The 17,244-nt window shown below is 51.7% G+C and overlaps 2 protein-coding genes and 1 pseudogene across 2 annotated transcripts in view; 2 read left to right on the top strand and 1 right to left on the bottom strand.

Moving 5' to 3' along the window:
* The window catches only part of MOSMO (modulator of smoothened), a 46,757-nt gene extending 45,247 nt beyond the window's left edge, over positions 1 to 1,510 (bottom strand). The window contains exon 1 of the mRNA XM_033101681.1: positions 1,383 to 1,510. Coding sequence (XP_032957572.1) covers positions 1,383 to 1,488 — 106 coding nt within the window. The 5' untranslated portion in view covers positions 1,489 to 1,510. The remainder of the gene's footprint in view (positions 1 to 1,382) is intronic.
* A 289-nt stretch (positions 1,511 to 1,799) lies between these two features.
* Positions 1,800 to 3,999, top strand: LOC117019426 (40S ribosomal protein S4, X isoform-like; annotated as a pseudogene).
* A 3,588-nt stretch (positions 4,000 to 7,587) lies between these two features.
* PDZD9 (PDZ domain containing 9) lies at positions 7,588 to 17,111 on the top strand. The gene is made up of 4 exons (XM_033101620.1): positions 7,588 to 7,728; positions 9,544 to 9,723; positions 13,850 to 14,039; positions 16,015 to 17,111. Exons 1-4 carry the CDS (start codon positions 7,698 to 7,700, stop codon positions 16,418 to 16,420), a joined length of 807 nt encoding a protein of 268 aa, XP_032957511.1. The 5' UTR covers positions 7,588 to 7,697; the 3' UTR covers positions 16,421 to 17,111.
* Positions 17,112 to 17,244: the final 133 nt, after the last annotated feature.

Below are 17,244 nucleotides of genomic sequence, written 5' to 3'. Positions count from 1 at the left end.
TTCTGATACTTTATATGCTTTACAATTTTCAAAATATTGGGATGTAATTGACACATAACACTGTGTGTTTGCGGTGTACAATGTGTTCGTTTCATAGATTTACCTTCTGCAATGACTGCCACCACAGCACGAGCTAACACTGTGCTTTATAATTAAGAGTTCCGCTACAACTGTATAGGCAAGAAAAGAATTTTTAGAGTGTTATTTTAATAACCAGTAAATCTGACTGCATGATTCTGTGTTATTAGGTCTGGATGAGAAAGAGAAGGGAGGGAGGAGGAAGCAACAAATGTCCCAGCTACAGCTTTTTTGAAGAGCTAAAAATATTGCGGGATAAATACCGAACCCTAAGTAACACTTAGGAAGTAGTTGGGCGGCGTAGTGACACATTTTCATAACGAATTATTCACGAAAGGAGCGGGACACTCCCTTCACCTGCACGGAACGAGCAGTGCGAACGCGAGCCCGCTCCTTCGCCGCGCTCAGCCCTCCCGGCAGCTGCCACACTCACGAAGGGCTGGGTCGCACCGGCCGGGTGCCCGCGAGTGCGTGTGTGCGGCGGCAGCGGCGGCCCGGGCGGAGCGAAGCCTCGTGGGGGCCTCCCCCGGGCACAGCCCCCAGCACGGTGCCAGCCCCGGCCCTGGGGCCCAGCAGGCCCCGCCGCCGGGCGGCCTGCACCTCGGACGCGTTATTTAACGTGGTAACTACGAAGCAGCTCCCGACCGCGCTTTGGGCGGCGCTGGGAGGGAAGATGCTCCAGAAAATGAAGTTTATTATTAGTCGGCCCCCAGCTCCCTGGCCTAAAATAAAGCCACATGATAAGCACAGAGACTTCAAAGGGAAACCTCGGAAGCCACCAGCGTCTCCAACCCCGCCAAGCGGGCAGGGGCTCGGCGGGGGCGCGGGGGGGTTCCCACCGGGTCCCCCGCCCCAGGAGCCCCGCCCCGCGCCCGCCCGAGGCTTCCCGGGGCGGGGGTCGCGGCCGGCCCGGGCTCCCCGCGGCCTCCCCAATTCCTTCCCAGGCGCCTCAGCTCCCTCCTCATCGCTTCCCTCCCGTCTCCCACCTGGACTTTTTTTTTTTTTTTTTTTTAATTCAGGACGGAGTCGGTTCCTCCGCGGTCCCTCGGGTCGGGGGGCTGTCCCCCTGACCCGCTCCCCTGGTCCGGGACCCCCCGCCCAGCCCAGCTCTCCTCGCCCCGCGGCCACTTCTCCTCAGCCCGGGGTCCCGCTCGCCACCAGCGCGTCCTCCTCTCCGTCCCCGTCCCCGTCCCCGTCCCCTCAGGCCGGCGGCCCCCGGCGCGCGCCCGGCAGCCCGTCTCCCCTCAGCCGGCTGCCCTCCCCGCCCTCGCCCAACCCCCGACCCCCGCGCGCCCGCCGCTCACCCGCGGACTCCCCGGTGTTGATCCAGTCGGGGTTGGCGATGCTGGCGATGGCGAAGATATCGGCGGCGAGAAAGAGACATCCTGAGATGATGGTCAGTTTATCCATCTCCCCGCCCCGCTCCCCCCACCCCCCGAGCCCCGGGCAGGCCGCGGCCTCACGCCTCCCGCCCCATGGGCCGCCGCCGGGGCCCGGAGTCCCCGCGCCGCCGCCTCGCGCCTCCTCGGCCCCGCGCCGCTCGCGCTCTCCGCGCGCCCGGGACCAGCAGCCGCGGCGCGGCCCGCACAGCCGGAACCGCCGCCCGACCCGGAACTTATCGGCTCGCCCGCCCCTCACCCGGAAGTGAACCCGCGCCGCTGGCCCCGCGGTGTCCTCGCGGCGCTGCGCCCGCCTGGACGCCCAGCCCGCGCCCGGACCGTGCCCACCCTCCCGGGCCCGCTCCGTCCGGCGTCCTCGGCCGCCCGGCTCAGGCCCCTGCCCCGCGCCCGGTCTCTTCCCACAGGCCCGGCTTTCTTGCCAATAGTAATAGTGTTCTTGTCGTTAATGACTGTTTGGTGACAAAATGCCCCTCCACCCTTAGCCTTTCAAAAGGAAGAGCGCATTGGGGTAGAGGGGGAGCCCGTCTTCCAGCAGGAGGGGCTCACACCGCCCTTGTCACCTTGTATGGTCATTGTCCCCTCCGAGTACTGCCCCGGGTAGGACATAACCATCGACACCTGTGACACCTGTGCGTCGGGCACTGGAGTGCACGTGACACGAGGTCCCCGCTCCCTTGAAGCTGACGTCTTGCTGGGGAAGAGACAGAAACACGTTAAGACTGGTTTCTAAAGTAAAGCTCATTTCATGTGTTGATCTGTGAATTGCATAGGGGTCGGTCTGATGGGGGTGGGGCAGAAAGGTTACCCTGAGACCACCACGACCGTGAAGATCTCACCTGTGAACGCTCTCCGTGCCCAGCGCAGCCATGGCTCACGGTCCCAAGAAGCATCTGAAGCGCATAGCGGCTCCAAAGCACTGGCTGAACTGACCGGTGCGTTTGCTCCTCGTCCATCCACCGGTTCCCACAGACTGAGGGAATGTGTCCCCCTCATCATCTTCCTAGGGAACAGACCAACGTGCGCCCTAACAGGACACGAAGTACGGAAGGTCTGCGTGCAGCGGTTTATTAAGATTGATGGCAAGGTCCCAACTGATATAACCTCCGCCACTGGTTTGATGGATGTCATCTGCATGGACAGGACAGAGAGAACTTCCGTCTGCTCTATTTCTCCAAGGGGCACTTTGCTGTTCATCGTACACCTGAGGAGGCCAAGTGCAAACTGTGCAAAGTGGGAAAAATCTTTGTGGGCACAAAAGGAATCCTTCACCTGGTGACCCACGATGCTGGCACCATCCGCTACCCCGATCCCCTCATCAAGGTGAACGACACCATTCAGATTGATTTGGAGTCGGGCAAAATTACTGATTTCATTAAGTTTGACCCTGGTAACCTGTGTGCATAGTGACCGGAGGTGCCAACCTGGGAAGAATTGGTGTGATCACCAACAGAGAGAGACACCCTGGTTCTTTTGATGTGGTTCACGTGAAAGACGCCAATGGCAACAGATTTGCCACCTGGCTCTCCAACATTTTTGTTATTGGCAAAGGCGGCAAACCATGCAATTCTCTTCCCCATGGAAAGGGTGTCCGCCTCACCATTGCTGAAGAGAGAGACAAAAGAGACTGGCAGCCAAACAGAGCAGTGGGTCAAATGATCTCTAGGTGACATCCCTGGAAGAGTCTCCGTCCCCAATTAAAGATAATATAGCATTAAAAAAAAAAAGATCTGCACTATGAAAATCTGGGCAAGACTGCTCCAGACAGAGGGAGAAGCAAGTGCCAAGAGCTTTGGGAGGGGACAGGGAAGAATGAATGGCCTGTGGCTGGACAGAGTATGGAAAGCCAAAGAGGTAGGCAGAAGCCGAATGTAGGCTTAGGGAGCCATAATAACGGGTTGGGTTTTCTAAGTGCAGCCGGAAGGCACTGCAGGGTTTTCAGCAGGAGAGGGAGAACATTTTATTTAGTCTGTAATGACAGTGCAGATTCGGTGGGGGCGGGGGGCAAAAACGGGAGATTGGGATGTTTCGTAGGCAGAGGGAATGACAAGCTGATAATGGGGACGGGGCTGAAAGAGAGGACTTGGGAATGACTCGTGAATTCTTGGCCTGATGTTTGCGGATAATTTTTACTAGTTTTTGGGGCCTGAAGAGAGAGGCTTAAGTTGGATGGATAAGCAGAAGGGGAAAAAAAAGATATTGGCATAATTTGTTAGCCATACAGGTGGTCTGTCCAGCTACAATTTTGCTGTCTAGTGGACGTTTCCTTTTCCTTCGTGGCTCGTGGATCAAATCACCATTAACCCTGATTTTGGATCCTGCTCTTTTTTCCTGGATAGTCCCCCATGCAGCAAACAGATAAGACATTCATTTTCTCCTTGAATGCCACCGAGGTCACCTCTAGAAAGACCAAGAAGAGTGACATCTGTCTCTATTTTTGGAATGCCTACATGGCCACAAAACTCACCAAGTTTCAACTTCCACCAAATCCATCCGCCTTGCAGATATGTGCAGAGTTCTCAGTGTCACCACATAGATCGGGTAGGGACGGGTTTGACTGCTAGTCTACATGGTTCTGTTCAAACATTGGTGTTTTGGGGGGAAGGGTTTTTTTTTTTTTAATATACCATTTATTTTTCCTCTGCCACAGAAATTGGCACAAGCTGATTTATATATTCCAGGAATTCAGATATGCATATCACATTACTGCAGGAGGTCTTCACTTTGTTTTGTTTCGTTTTTTCTTTTAAGCATGGAGAAGTTTGATGGAGCCATATTGTTGGCTTTGTGTCTGGTGTTTCTATTGCCCAGTAATAGAAGAAACTCCCAACTATCCAGTTCTGAATTCTCAAACGGTGTCCACTGATGGTCCCCACTGGGCAGTTGATGAGAACCCCAGGGTGCAATTTTGCAACAGTTTGCCGGTTCTAACTCCAACTGAGGAGAATGATGGTGACTTGATTCTTGTGTTTAAAAAATACCAGTAGAAATTCCTCCTCCTAGCCAGGCAGCACTTCCCAGCCCCTCCTGCTTCTGCCCTTCCACAAAAGGTTTTGGCTTTAAGAATAAAGCATAAAAACAACCAGTATGGAGTTTAAGATTTTAAAACACGTTTTACCAGCTGAATGGCTGTGCATCACTACAGACCGTGGGGGTCGGAGGGGTGGGCAGGGACCAAGTACTGTTCACAGAGTTCCCATGAATATTTTCAGCTGCACATCTCTCTCTCGTCTCCCAATACCTGGTGTTTCAAAGTCCCAAGTGTCTCTGAGATCGGTGAGACATACTAGATCCCATCTCCTCCATAGCTCAGTGTAGATTTTAGCAGAGGCAAACCCTAGGGGTTAGGGAGAGGCGGTGTGATGGAGTAAAAAGAATACAAAACTGCCTCAGTGACAGAAACTCCCCTTCCTCTCAGTCACCCCTAAGAAAAGCAGCTGCGACTTTTCTATTCAGAGAGAGGATGAGCTATGAGACTCCTCAAGGCAGAGAAGGTCCTTGGGGACCCAGAAGAACACAGAAGGCCCCCAGCAGGGAGCTCTGCAGACAGCCTGAAGTCAGCACAGCCACAGTGTGCGGCTAAAGGGCTTGAACACGGCGTGCTTTATCGTGATGGATGGCCTCCACCAGCAGAAGCTGACACCGACGGGACCTCTGGGAAAGCTGTGGCTAGGATGGGCAATCCCTCTTCTCTCCAAGGAGTCTCTTTGGCCTGACAGGCTAAAGAGCACACTGCCTCCCTGGGGGTCAAGTTCACCATGCAGGCCAAGAGTGTGGTGGGTGTCCCACACGTGTGCACCTGGGGTTTCTGGGACTAGATGCGACCAAAGAGCCAAATCCAGAGGTCAAGAGCTTGTGCCTTGGGCTCACATCACACTTGGTCTCACAGACTGGGTTCCACTGGAGCTGTCCCTAGGGACGAGAGGTGATCAGTGTACAGGAAGTTTCTTAGGGAATACTCTCAGGATCGACTCCAGGGGAGGAAGGGAAGCAAGCAGGATGGGGCCAAGGGAGCAGTGTGGCTGTTGGTGCAGTCACAGGAAGAGGCTTGAAGCTGGAGGGCTGTTCACAGTTGTTCGGAGCTGGTGTGGAGGGGCCAACCCTTTGTACCCCGCATGGACCAGTCACTGGGAGCTAGCTGCCCCTCTCACTATCTGCTAGCACTTCTGATGGCCTCGGTGGCTTGTGTGGTGGGGCACCCAGGCCTCCGTGCCTGAGGAGTCTGAGCTTCTGGCTGCCACGTCCTTCTCAGGCTGCGGCTGCTGTATCTGTCCATTTACTGTCAAAACAGGGCAAGGGGAATGGTGAGAGGCGCCCAGGCGGACGGTGAGGGTGCCATTCCATTTTAGCATTTAGTCATTCCATTTAGTGCTTCCATTTAGTAGCCTGAGGCTACTTCCACTGCTCCTCCTCCACTGGGGGTGGGGTCCTCACTATCACCTGGGCCCCGGTCATCCAGCCCCAAATCCCATCTCAGCATCTGCTCTTCCACACCATCCCAGCAGCTGGTGGAGGTCGGGTTCTCTGGGAGACACTCCAAGCTGCAGGGAGCTTACTGGGGAGTGCATCTGGGACCCACACCTGTGGGGGGCGGGAAGGACACAGAAGCCAACAGCAATGCGGCCACAGGACGACCTCAGTGGACCCCATAGGGAGCCTGGAGCTGGGATGGCCCTGCAGATTTGTTGGAGTTGGGCTGAGGGAGTGGGCTTTTACCCTGTATTGACCAGTCACTGGGTGCTGGCTGCCCTGGGAGCGTGTGACTTTGGACAAAAAGCATTCTTCAGGTAGCAATGGAGGTGGGGAGGCACACATCCTTTAGTCCTGAGGGGGCCTGGGCATCACAGTACGGCACCCATGAGTTTGTATCCTGCACTTCCACCCGTCAGTGGGATTGGCATCACTAGTGGGAGAGTTTTCAGCCTGGGATGGAGGGAGGGCAGGTGCCCCCGCACCCCGTGCCAGGCACTGATATGCTCCCCTCCCAGAACCTCGATGGCTGCCATGCTTCATTCCCCAGACCTCTCACCATTCCCGTACTGATAGGGAAATGGAGGAAAAGGCTGCATTTTATGATAGAATTAATTTCGTACCTGGACAGACGCTTCGCCAGACGGTTTGCAGGAGGAAACGGGTCATCTGTCTATCACAGGAGAGCACCTGCAGGAAGGAGAACCCTGAGGCTGAGAGCAGTGGGAGCAGGAGGCCTCGGTTCCTCTCCTTTGTATCAGCGTCTGCAGCACGGGATTTATCCCACAAGCTATCCACCGGGTTTATTGTCTGGGTGCAGCTGCAGAAACGGAGGCGCCGCCACTTGTCCAGGGTGACAGGGACACCTGTGCGGTGCCCGACGCCTCCGAACGCAAGGCGCCAGCCTGAGTCTCATCAGAGTGCCGATGACAACAGGACTGACCTCAATTCCGTTGTTCTCCGTTTCTTCTAGAATTTATTTTTGATCATTGATATTTTCCTAAAATTGTCCACTTCCTGTGATGTTTGAATCTCAGTTCCGTCGACCTTGTTCGTCTTGTCTACTGTTGTGTTGCCAGCATCACACAAACTGTAGAGCAGGTTTCCAGTAAATATTTGTTGTAGGAGTGAATGTGGGGGGAGAAGGGGGGTTATTCTGGAAAAAAGAAGGAAGAACGAATGACTCATTTTTCATCAGACCACCCCTTGGCCTTTTGTCATTGAAAACATTCACGAAAACAGTGCGGTTCCAGGGCAGTGGGAATAATACTTAAAATACCATTATTGCGAGGCAGCCGGGGAGTCTGTGCTGGGCTGTGACCTTCTACCTGGGACGGGCTCTGGGACCACTTCACATCTTTGAGACCCTCCTCTGTGTTTCCTCCACTCGCCCCATTTCAGTAGTTTCCCAAGAACGGACGCCAACCGACTGGGAGGCAGGTGCTGTGTGCGTCCCCGCAGTTTTGCTTTTCTGCACCCCAATTCTCCCACTCCATTTTCCAGGGGCCGCACGGCTGCCCAACTTCCGGGCATTGGCGTGGCCGCGATCCTGGGGGGCAAGCCGAGGGGCGGGGCCCGAGGTCTCCCCACCGCCCGCCCACGGTCTGGGTGGGTGGGGTCCGCGCTGTTCCCCCACCAGCACCTTGCTCCTCGAGGGTTCGGGACGGTTGGGAGGTGGACCGACTCCAGCGTGGGCGTGGGCTACGCGTGGGTTCCGGGAGGCCCTCCTGAGCGGCCTGCCCTCCCGGGGCCATGGAGAAGTTCTTCTACAGATGCAGAAAAGGTAAGTGGGAACAAGCCTTCCTTGGCTTCGCTCCTCTGTGAAACGGGAACGTCACCTGTTGGCCTCTCACCATCCTTTGTTTACCCATCTGTATTTTCCATACAGTAAGAGCCCCCCTTTTCAGTGCACAGCTCTGCGCCCTGACAAACGTATACCCACGTTTAACTACCATCAACATGTGCAACAGTACTCCCCGCCCCCCACAATTACCTGGCGCTGCCCCTTGGCTGCCAACCCCTTCTGCCACCCCAGCTCCCAACACTCCTGATCTGCGCTCTGTAGTTTTGCCCTTTCCACGGGGAATGCCACAAAAATAGTCCTCGAGTGTGGAGTCTTTTGAGTCTGACTTCTTTCACTTACCCATTGTGTCTTGTGAGACGCTTCAATTATATCATAAGCACATTTAATTTGCAAAATGAGGTTGGAACTCACATCACACCCTGCCTGAGGGGCCACTTCTCCGTGCGCTCAGAAACCAGAGGCTCAAGAGGGGACGACCTGCTCTAAGTCACTCCTCCTATAATATATCTTGAAAAGTCTCCGAGGATGGTTCCTTCTTTACACTAGATCCCTTTTGCAGACAGAGCATCTGTGGTTTGGGAAGGTGGGATTGGAGATATGGAAGGACACTTGCTTGGCGGAAAGGGCTGTGAACCCCACCAGCTCCCGACGGCTGGGGCGGGGAGAGGGGCAGCTCCTTCCTCAGTAATAGCGAGCACACACCTGGGCCCCCCAAACACCAGTCACATGTATTTGGCAAAGGCTAGGTAACTGTTCGTCGCTTATCCTTAAGGAAACGTGTTGTGTGTGTGTGTGAAATGCTGGAAAAGTGTGCAGAACACAAATCTCCCCAGAAGCTTCCTGCGTACTGCAAATGAGTTCCCACAGCTTCCTCTAAGGGAAAATAACTTTTCAATCACTCCTCAGTCTTTGAAACTTTCCTTGTGAAGTATAGTTCCGTAGAAAACAAATTTCAACCCCTCCCACACTACCCACTGTCCCGAGCTCTCCTTCCAAATGCTTTTCCTACTGTGCATTTCCACGGTCATTTCCCTGACAGACTTGGGTAGCCGCTGTGACCCTTTCATTTCCCACTTCCACTCTGGACCCCATCACCCACCCTCCACACAGCAACCAGAGGTGTCTTGTTTTCTTTTTTGTGCAAATCTTATCGTGTCCTGAGTAAACTACCTCTAGCTTTTCCAGGAAGACAACCGTGAGGCAGCAGGTGGCTCTGCCTTTGCTCCTCCATGTTCTGCCCTGTCTCTGATCCTTGGTCCAATTTGCTCCCTTCCAAATCCTTTGTCTAAATAATTTCCTATTGGCCCTTTCGACCTCAATTCCAATTTTACCTCTTGTGTGAAGTCTGACCCACCTTCCCCACTGGAGCCTGCCTGCTGGTCACCCTCTGAGCCTTCCGTACTGTCCCTTTGTCGCCTGTGTTAACAGCTGTTATCCAACGTATGTTTACATACCTGATTGACGTCTCCTCCACTAGGCAGGAAGATCCATGAGGGCAAGAGACACTTCCTGAGTCAATAAATATCTGTTAAGTGACGGGATAATAATAACTAACATTAAACATTCACAGTGTGTTAAGCACTGTGCAAAAAAAAAAATAATAAGCCTTTTAACTGTCTCTTTCACTTCTCCTAACCCTCTGCGGTGGACGCTTTTATTATCCTCACTTTACTGCTGAGGGCACTGAGGAATAGAGAGGTTAACTGCCCTCGGGGTGTGGCTTTAGAACCCCGTGAGTGCTGTCGTGCTGCTGTCCAGGTGAAGGACTAAAACAAATCTCCCTCCTTTTATCAGAAAGACCAATCAGCCTCAAGGACCAGCCATCTGTACACAACCTGAGCAAAACGCAGGAGACCAAGCTGACTGTGGGCAGCCTGGGACTAGGCCTGCTCATCATCCAGCACGGGCCCTACCTCCAGGTCACCCACCTCATCAAGAAGGGGGCTGCCGCCAGGGATGGAAAACTCCAGCCAGGTGACTGCGGTCCCCCACGCCTCCCCCACATGCCTTAGGTGTCAATGTAACCACCACCATGACAATGGCGTTATTTGAGAGCCTTCTAGGGGCCAGCCAGCCGCTCTCGCTTATATAACCCTCACTGTTGTGTGTTCTTTATTCACTGAATTCTTACAGGAACCCTCTAGGTAGGAACTATGATCACCCGCGTTTTATAGGTGAGGAAACTGGGGCTCAGTGAGATTGAGTTCCTTGGACAGTTTCACCTCCCCCCACACACCCCCCTATCGAGCAAGGGGGATGCGAACTCAGGCAGTGTCACTCCAGGCTCGGGCTCTCTGTGGACAGATTTCTTCTCTGTAGGTATCAACCGTCATTAACGTTTACAGCACGATCTCATTTCATCCTCCTGACAAACCCGGAGGTAGATTCTGCATTAAACGACCCTATAGATAACGAATCAGATATTTACTAAGCTGCCTGTGGTCACACCGAGGAGAGGGAATCTGAACCCTCTCTGGAAGAATCCACAGCCCTCGGCTTTATCAACACCTCCCTGCTTCTCATCTTGGGTGAGTGAATTTCCCACCCAGTTCACCAGGTGTCTGCCCAGGGTCCAATGCTGTGCCCAGGAGTCAGGGAGGCACAAAGGGACAGTAACGCGGTGACAAGGAAAACCCCGCAGCGTTGGCTGGTTCTGCCCCTTCCGAGTTCAATGACCTGGGACAAAGTCACGTTACTTTCCAGGTCTCACTTCCCTCATCTCTCCATTGGGATGATACCACCTTCGTCAGAGGTTGCTGCGGTTTGGTAATTTTTATAAAAGTGCTTTGTAAACTACAGGGCGGTAGGAATACTGGGAATCATTTTTCTTAGGCTGTTCTTAGAGATCCTCTAGACTTGTGTCTTTCTTAGGTAAAACATGATTGTGGAGCAGGGGCCCCAGTGGGGTAAACCACTAGTTTGCAACTCTGGTTACCTTTGGGAATCACCCAGGGAGCTTTGAAAAACCCAGAGGCCTGGGCTTGGGCTGCATCTCCGCAGAGGTTCTGACTCCGTTGGTTGGAGGTTGGGGACAGTTTAGAAGTTCCTCGGGTGATTCTAACCGCAGCTAGAGTGAGCAGCCGTGGATTCAAGAAAGTCGATAAATGATGCTATCGTGAAACAGTTTCCCTCACCTCAAAATCCAAAGCATTTTCTCCACGCATGACTACTTGGTGTCGGGGATCCAACTGCCAGAGTTCTGGACGTCCCAGACCAAAGGGTCTCCAGGACAGGTCCCCTGGGCTCTGCGTGTCCTCCTCGGTGTCTCTCGGGTCAAGTGACAGAGGCTGGTTGGTAATCAGAGTGCACGCTCCCTAGAGTGAGACAGGAGTGTTTTTATGCACAGGAGACAGAGTCTGGTGGCAGGACCACAGCTGGTGGCTCCTCGGGGGCGGAGGCGGAATTGAATTCATCTTTTAAATCCAGGACTTACCTATAGCACCGGCACATCAATTATGTCTGTGTTTAATAAATGAATAATGAGTACCTGTCCCAGGCATTGTGCAAAGTGTTTCCACCTCTGTGAGCTCATTTAATCTTTGCAACACTCCGGGAAGGTGGGTAACAAAATATAGAGACTTAGAGAGAAGAAGTAACTCGTTCATGACAGGGCTGAGTGCTCGGAGCTGGGGCTTGGACCCTGTCTGCCTAGAAAGCCCGTACCTTTGACTAGAAATGAGATTTCAGTCCAGAGAAAGTCCCGAGTCCCAGATCTGCTTATCACAAGTCAGCCAGTCCTCGTTGGGGTCGAGGCTTCCAAGGCTAAATTTGGTCCTTTGGACAGTGACTGAGATTTCGAGGTGAACCTCCCAGAAACCTGCTGTCTTTGACCCCATTACGTCCCAGCCCTGTTCTCATCCATGTGCTTTCAATTTCTTGCCTTTGGTATTTCATAATAGGCTTTCATCTTGATTTCCTAATTTAGTTTAGTGTCAGTTTATCTTGGCTAAACGTTAAATTCCTTTTGGCTAGAATGGCTTTCACAGACTGCGATACCCAAAAGAAATTAAAATAGCTTTGAAGGTAAATACAAGTCTTATACTGGCCACACTCATTCAGTAAGCATTTCCTGAATGGCTGCTGTGTGCAGGCACCCTGCTAGGTGCAGGGGTCCCATGCTGAGCCAAACACACGTGGTCTCCAACCACATGCAGCTTTGGGAACTTACAGCCTTGTTGGGAGAGATGGAAAAAAACCAGAAAGCTATTTTTCGGTAGCGGCTTGGCTGCTGCAAAGTTGACTTATATAGGTAATTGAAACAAACTTTCTGTGATGTGGTTCCTACAGCCTATTAAAACAGAAAAAGTATGCAACGAGGTCGGTATTCATAAGACCAGATTGGTGTTTCTTCCTGAAGGGGCATGCTAATATCCATTGCCATGATATCCACATTCATACAATGACACGTTTGGTTTACAGCCAGGACGGTCAGTTTATTCTCTGCCCTCTTGAGAAAAGTCACCCTTTAATGACATAATTAAGCAGAATGCCACCCCATGGCGTTCAGCTATAAACACCCCTTTTCACATCAGACAAGTAGGCCCGCCCAGTGAGTCTTCTGTGTTTGTAATTAAGCTCCATTGGCCCACGGTCTGCAGGTAGCTGGGAGGAGAAGCCTCGTTTCCTTCAGCAGTCAGCGCCAGAGTTGCGGTTGGTTTGTGGCCCCAGCTACTTTTTAAGGCCAAAATAGGTTTCCTCCCCACTTCTAAGTGTGCATTTTCTTGAATTCCGGGAACTTGTTTCTGATAGGATCCATAGAAACTTGTCCTGGGCGTTCCTTGGAGGCTGCCTTTGGGCTCAGCACACTTCCGGGGTAGTACCAGAGAAGATGCTTCATCCTGACTTGTCCTCTGAGGTTAGGCTTCAGCTGCCTGGGGCCGAGGGTGGCGGAGGGGGGGCCAGCTTCCCACCCACCCACTGAGAGGTGCACGCGTTCTTTGGGACTTCATCAGACTCACTTCATCCGACGTTAGCTATCGAGTCTCCATTCCATTAGTACTAGTGAGATCGGAAGACTACCACTTTACCTGGTGAGCCTGTCCAAAAGAGCAGTTTCTGTGTGCACTCCGATACGCTCGTAGCAGTCAGCGCTCTTCATTGCAAGCAACAGAAATGTTCTGTTAAGGCACTGAACTTAGAACATCAAGTCGGATAGAACTGGCGAAAGGCTAGAGCACCGGGCTTGGAAAACGGGGAGAACGAAGGGCCCTGGGAGCTGGGATGCTCCTTTCACCCCAGGTCAGTGGCCCAGGTGGGAGGGCCCGAGGGCTGGCTCTCATTTACAGCTCCATGCCCCAGTTGCTGTGGGCTAGGGAGCTGGGTGCAAGTGAGTAATTGGTCTTTTCAGCACCCAATTTGGAGGTGAGGTTTAGGGGCTTCCTGTCACGATGTGGTTCTCTTGCTACCTGCTGTGGGCTCAGAAGCTCCACGGTTGACCATCACGCTTCCTCCCCTGTCCAGTGCTGCCTTTCAAGTGGGGACATAGCCATCATATTCCTTTGGATCAACGTATTCTCTGTAGACACATCTTAAGCTCAATTAAAGCACACTCATGGTCCAGGGTTGCATGCAGAGTGATTAACTCACCCGATACTGTACAAGGGCAGAAGATTAAAATGAAAGGCTTGATATTTAATATAGTCTACTTACGGTGGAGGGCACTGGAAATTGCCAGGCAGGTAAGTAGAAAGTAGGTCGTTTATTCATCACTTAGTATAAGTGGCTTTTTCTTTAATGGTAACAGGCCATTCATTTTATTTGAAACAAACACATTTTTGGAATCCTAAAGGGTGGCTCAGGCTATGAAGGGTATAGTCTCTTCTGAAGTCTCCAGCAAGGACTTCAGAAATGCTGTGAAAACATGATACAGTATCTGCCACTGCAGTGCCATTAAGAAATGTCCTGCCTTCTTTATTATGCAAAGGACACTCATGCCACCGAGATGGTCACTTTTATTAAATAAAAGCTGAAGCCTGGTTTTGGTTTAAAATGAACCGCCAATATGCATCCGTAAAATGCAACAGTTTGCAAGGAAGTCAGAGGTGGTATGATCCCTCTAAATCATCATCTTAATTTTATTGGTATTTTTTCCCCTTTTCAGGTGACGTTCTGATTAGCGTTGGCCATGCCAACGTGTTAGGATACACTCTTCGAGAATTTTTAAAGCTGCTGCAACATATCACCATAGGGACAGTGCTACAAATCAAGGTTTACCGAGATTTTATTGACATACCCCAAGAATGGCAAGAAATATATGATTTAATCCCTGAGACCAAATTCCCAGAAACATGGTAAGTAGTTCATTTGAGGAAACTTTAGTTACACGGGAGTCCTCCAGGGTGTATGAAGTACAGGGTTAGTGGAGGGACTGTCAAATGGACCATGGTAGGAGGGATGGGTGACACTGCCGGAATAAGTCAGTGTATGTCTAAACCCGTTTGCCAAGGACAATCTGCAGGACCTACTATGAAGAATGATAAAGGCAAGAGCCTTGAACCTGGAGTGAAAAGAACCAACTGTCTGATGGGAACTCTGCCTCCCAACACACATCGGCCCCTAAATATTTCCTCATTTGTCCGTTGCAGATTCAACTGCTCACTCTGGATCCTGCCCAGTAACACTTAGGCCATTTTAAGCCTCTGTCATCTTAGCACACCCCACCTCACCTCCACTCTCCTCCCCCGGCCCCGTCAGCCACTGTCCTGCCCCTTGACGTCAAACTTGTTGAAAGACTTGTATAGTCGGCACCATTTCCCAGCGATACCCACCCCGATTGTCCTGTGCCCTCTGGCACTTCCTCTTGGTCTCTTTTTACCCAGCCTTGGAGTTCCTCAAGGTCTAATCGTTGACTCTCTTCTCTCAATCTCCTGGGCAGTGTCACTGGTTCCTGTGGTTTCTATTACCTACACATTGATAATTTTCAAAATGTATTATCTCCAAACTTGTATTTAAACACCTGCTGGCAATCTCCACTTGGATGTATCATAAGCCTGTCAATGTCATCATTACACCTAAAATCAAAAGCCAGCTCACCTCTGCTCTTCCAGGGGCCCTGTCCTCTGGGCGAGTGTCTGACCAGTGGAACGAGTCGGAAATGTAGGGGTGGTACTGGATTTCTCTACCTCCCTGTCTCCCCCGCCCCACCAATCACTAAGACTTGTTATTCACCTTCCAACTACCCCTCACATTTGTCCACTTCTCTCTGGCCACAACCATCACCCCGGTCAAAGCCACCCTTTTTGTCTCCCCGCATCTACTCTCGTCCCCTCGTCCTGTACACAGTATGATTCTTACAATGCAAATCGGATCCTGACATGCCGCTGAAAAATCTTTAAGCCCTTCTGTTCTCAGGATAAGTGCCCAAATCCTACCCATCCCGCACGGTCCATAGGTGGCTGGCACCTGCACACCCCTCCAGCCACGTCACTCTGCTCTCCCTGCCCTCCGTCCACTTTGGCTTGCTGCTGTTTTACCTTGTGTTGCTCTTGACCCCAGGGCCTTTGCACTTGCTCTTCTGTCTGCAGCAAGCTCAGGATGCCTCCTGACGGCTCCCAGTGCCAACTGTCCTGGAGGTTTCCTACAGGAAATGTTCAGTGCTGTCAGGTCCAGTTGTCCTATGCTGTCCCCGCACCCCACCTCTCTCCTTCACAGCGTTTATGCCAATTCCAATGAAATGATCCACGTACTCAGTTGTTTTCTCTGTTGCCCTGGAAGAATGTAAACTGTGACGGCAGGGACATGTCTGGCTCGTCCTGCGAAACCTACCGCAGACTTTGCCGTGTTCAAGGGTTCATCATCCAGAAGGAATGAAAACAAACCCTGCTCTGAATCTCAGGCAAATCACTCCCTCTCAGAGCTTGTTTATCTGCAGCGCAGAACCAGGGACTCTGCCGATCCCCTGGAAACGGGTAAAATCCTGTTCTTGCTGAGCCCATGACCTGCGAGAACGTGTTCTGCGGAAGAGAGGGCCAGGCTGACCTGTCCTCCTGGGTGGAGCGAAATGAACCCACCCTCAGAGCTCTGCTGCTACTATTCCGAGCCTTATGTCTGAAGAGCTTTTTAAAATAATGCGAAATAACGGAAGGCTGAGTTGCACTTACTTTTAGGAATGGAAACAAATTTAAAAGTACTTTGAAAAAGAGAAAAATTCCACCACAAACGGTAGTGCTGAAGCCTGTATGAACCTGAGCAGGTTATGAGAGACCTTGTCAGGGGATGGTGAGTGTTCAGACACTAAGCATCCTTTCCATTCACTCTTCTTTTCAGTACAACAGAGAACACTGAGCAGACAAAAGACGACCGTTTCACAAGCACCGGTGACAAAGGTGTTTTAGATAAAAAACAGAAGTCTCCCAAGTCTCCATTGCCCACCGGGCCTCACCCTGCCAGGAGGCCAATGTCCATCTCCAGAGAATGGCATGGACACAGAAAGAACCACCGTGCTGTCAGCGTAGGAACAGACCCCCACTGTGACGTCACGGTTCGGCGAGATCAAGAGAGAGAAGGGAGACCGCCATCCCCGTACTGGACAATGGCGAAGCAGGACAAAGACAGCTCGTCATCGTCCTCCGCCTCCTCAGATGCCTTCTGGCTGGAAGACTACGCCCAGGCTGAAAAGGGTCAGGGTCAGCCTGTCTCAGAGTCGGTTAGGCTGCAGCCGGCAAATCCGTGAGCCCAGGAGCTTTTCTCTGGGAAACACCTGGTGTTCGCCACGTGCAGTTCTGCTATACTCACAGGACATGCGCAGACTGACCAGTTCTCTCTTGCCACGGTGTTGGAAAGCCTTTAGACGACCTTCAACGTGATGTCCTTCCTGGCGTGTCACAGACCTCAAAATAGCCACACCATTCAGATCATGAAGCCCCTCTTTTAGAAAATGCAGCAGAGCACCCCAATATCAGAATGTGTGAACATAGCAGAGGATTTCACTTTTTAAGGCAAGTAGCACAGTGCTGTTTAGATAGTTTCTCTTGTTTTGTAGACTTCAGTGCCCTACTTAAAAGAAATAATAGAGAGATTTTTTTGGCTAGTTGTTCATATTAGATTTTTTCCCTTTTCTGTCCTACTTTTATGTGGAATGCAGGGTTGATAGTTAACTACTTGAAAGAGACAGGATAGAAAGAGAGGAGGGAGAGGGAGGAGATGAGAGAAAACAGAACCGTCACAGTGAAGATAGAGCAGATACATAAAACGAAGCAGTGGGAATACAGGATATGAATGATAGGGAACTTGTTTCTCAGAAACAACCTCTATTGCAAAAAAGGCAAAAAGGGAACAAAACCCAGACCATTTAATTGTTATTTACCCGAAAGGAGATTTGTAACTGCTTTTATCTTAAAAAGCCACCAACAATAATCTGGAAATACTGCCTCTGAGGGCTACTGAGCCTTGATTTTAATAGTTTCTAAGGCTTAGTATACTCTTGTTTTCCTTTACAGCATCTAAAACAAAGATTTACGCAGATAATAAATACTGGTTAACTGATTAGGAAAAATG

Source organism: Rhinolophus ferrumequinum, assembly GCF_004115265.2.
Source record: "Rhinolophus ferrumequinum isolate MPI-CBG mRhiFer1 chromosome 15 unlocalized genomic scaffold, mRhiFer1_v1.p scaffold_54_arrow_ctg1_1, whole genome shotgun sequence".
NCBI lineage: Eukaryota > Metazoa > Chordata > Mammalia > Chiroptera > Rhinolophidae > Rhinolophus > Rhinolophus ferrumequinum.
This window is presented reverse-complemented; position numbering and strand designations above follow the sequence as displayed.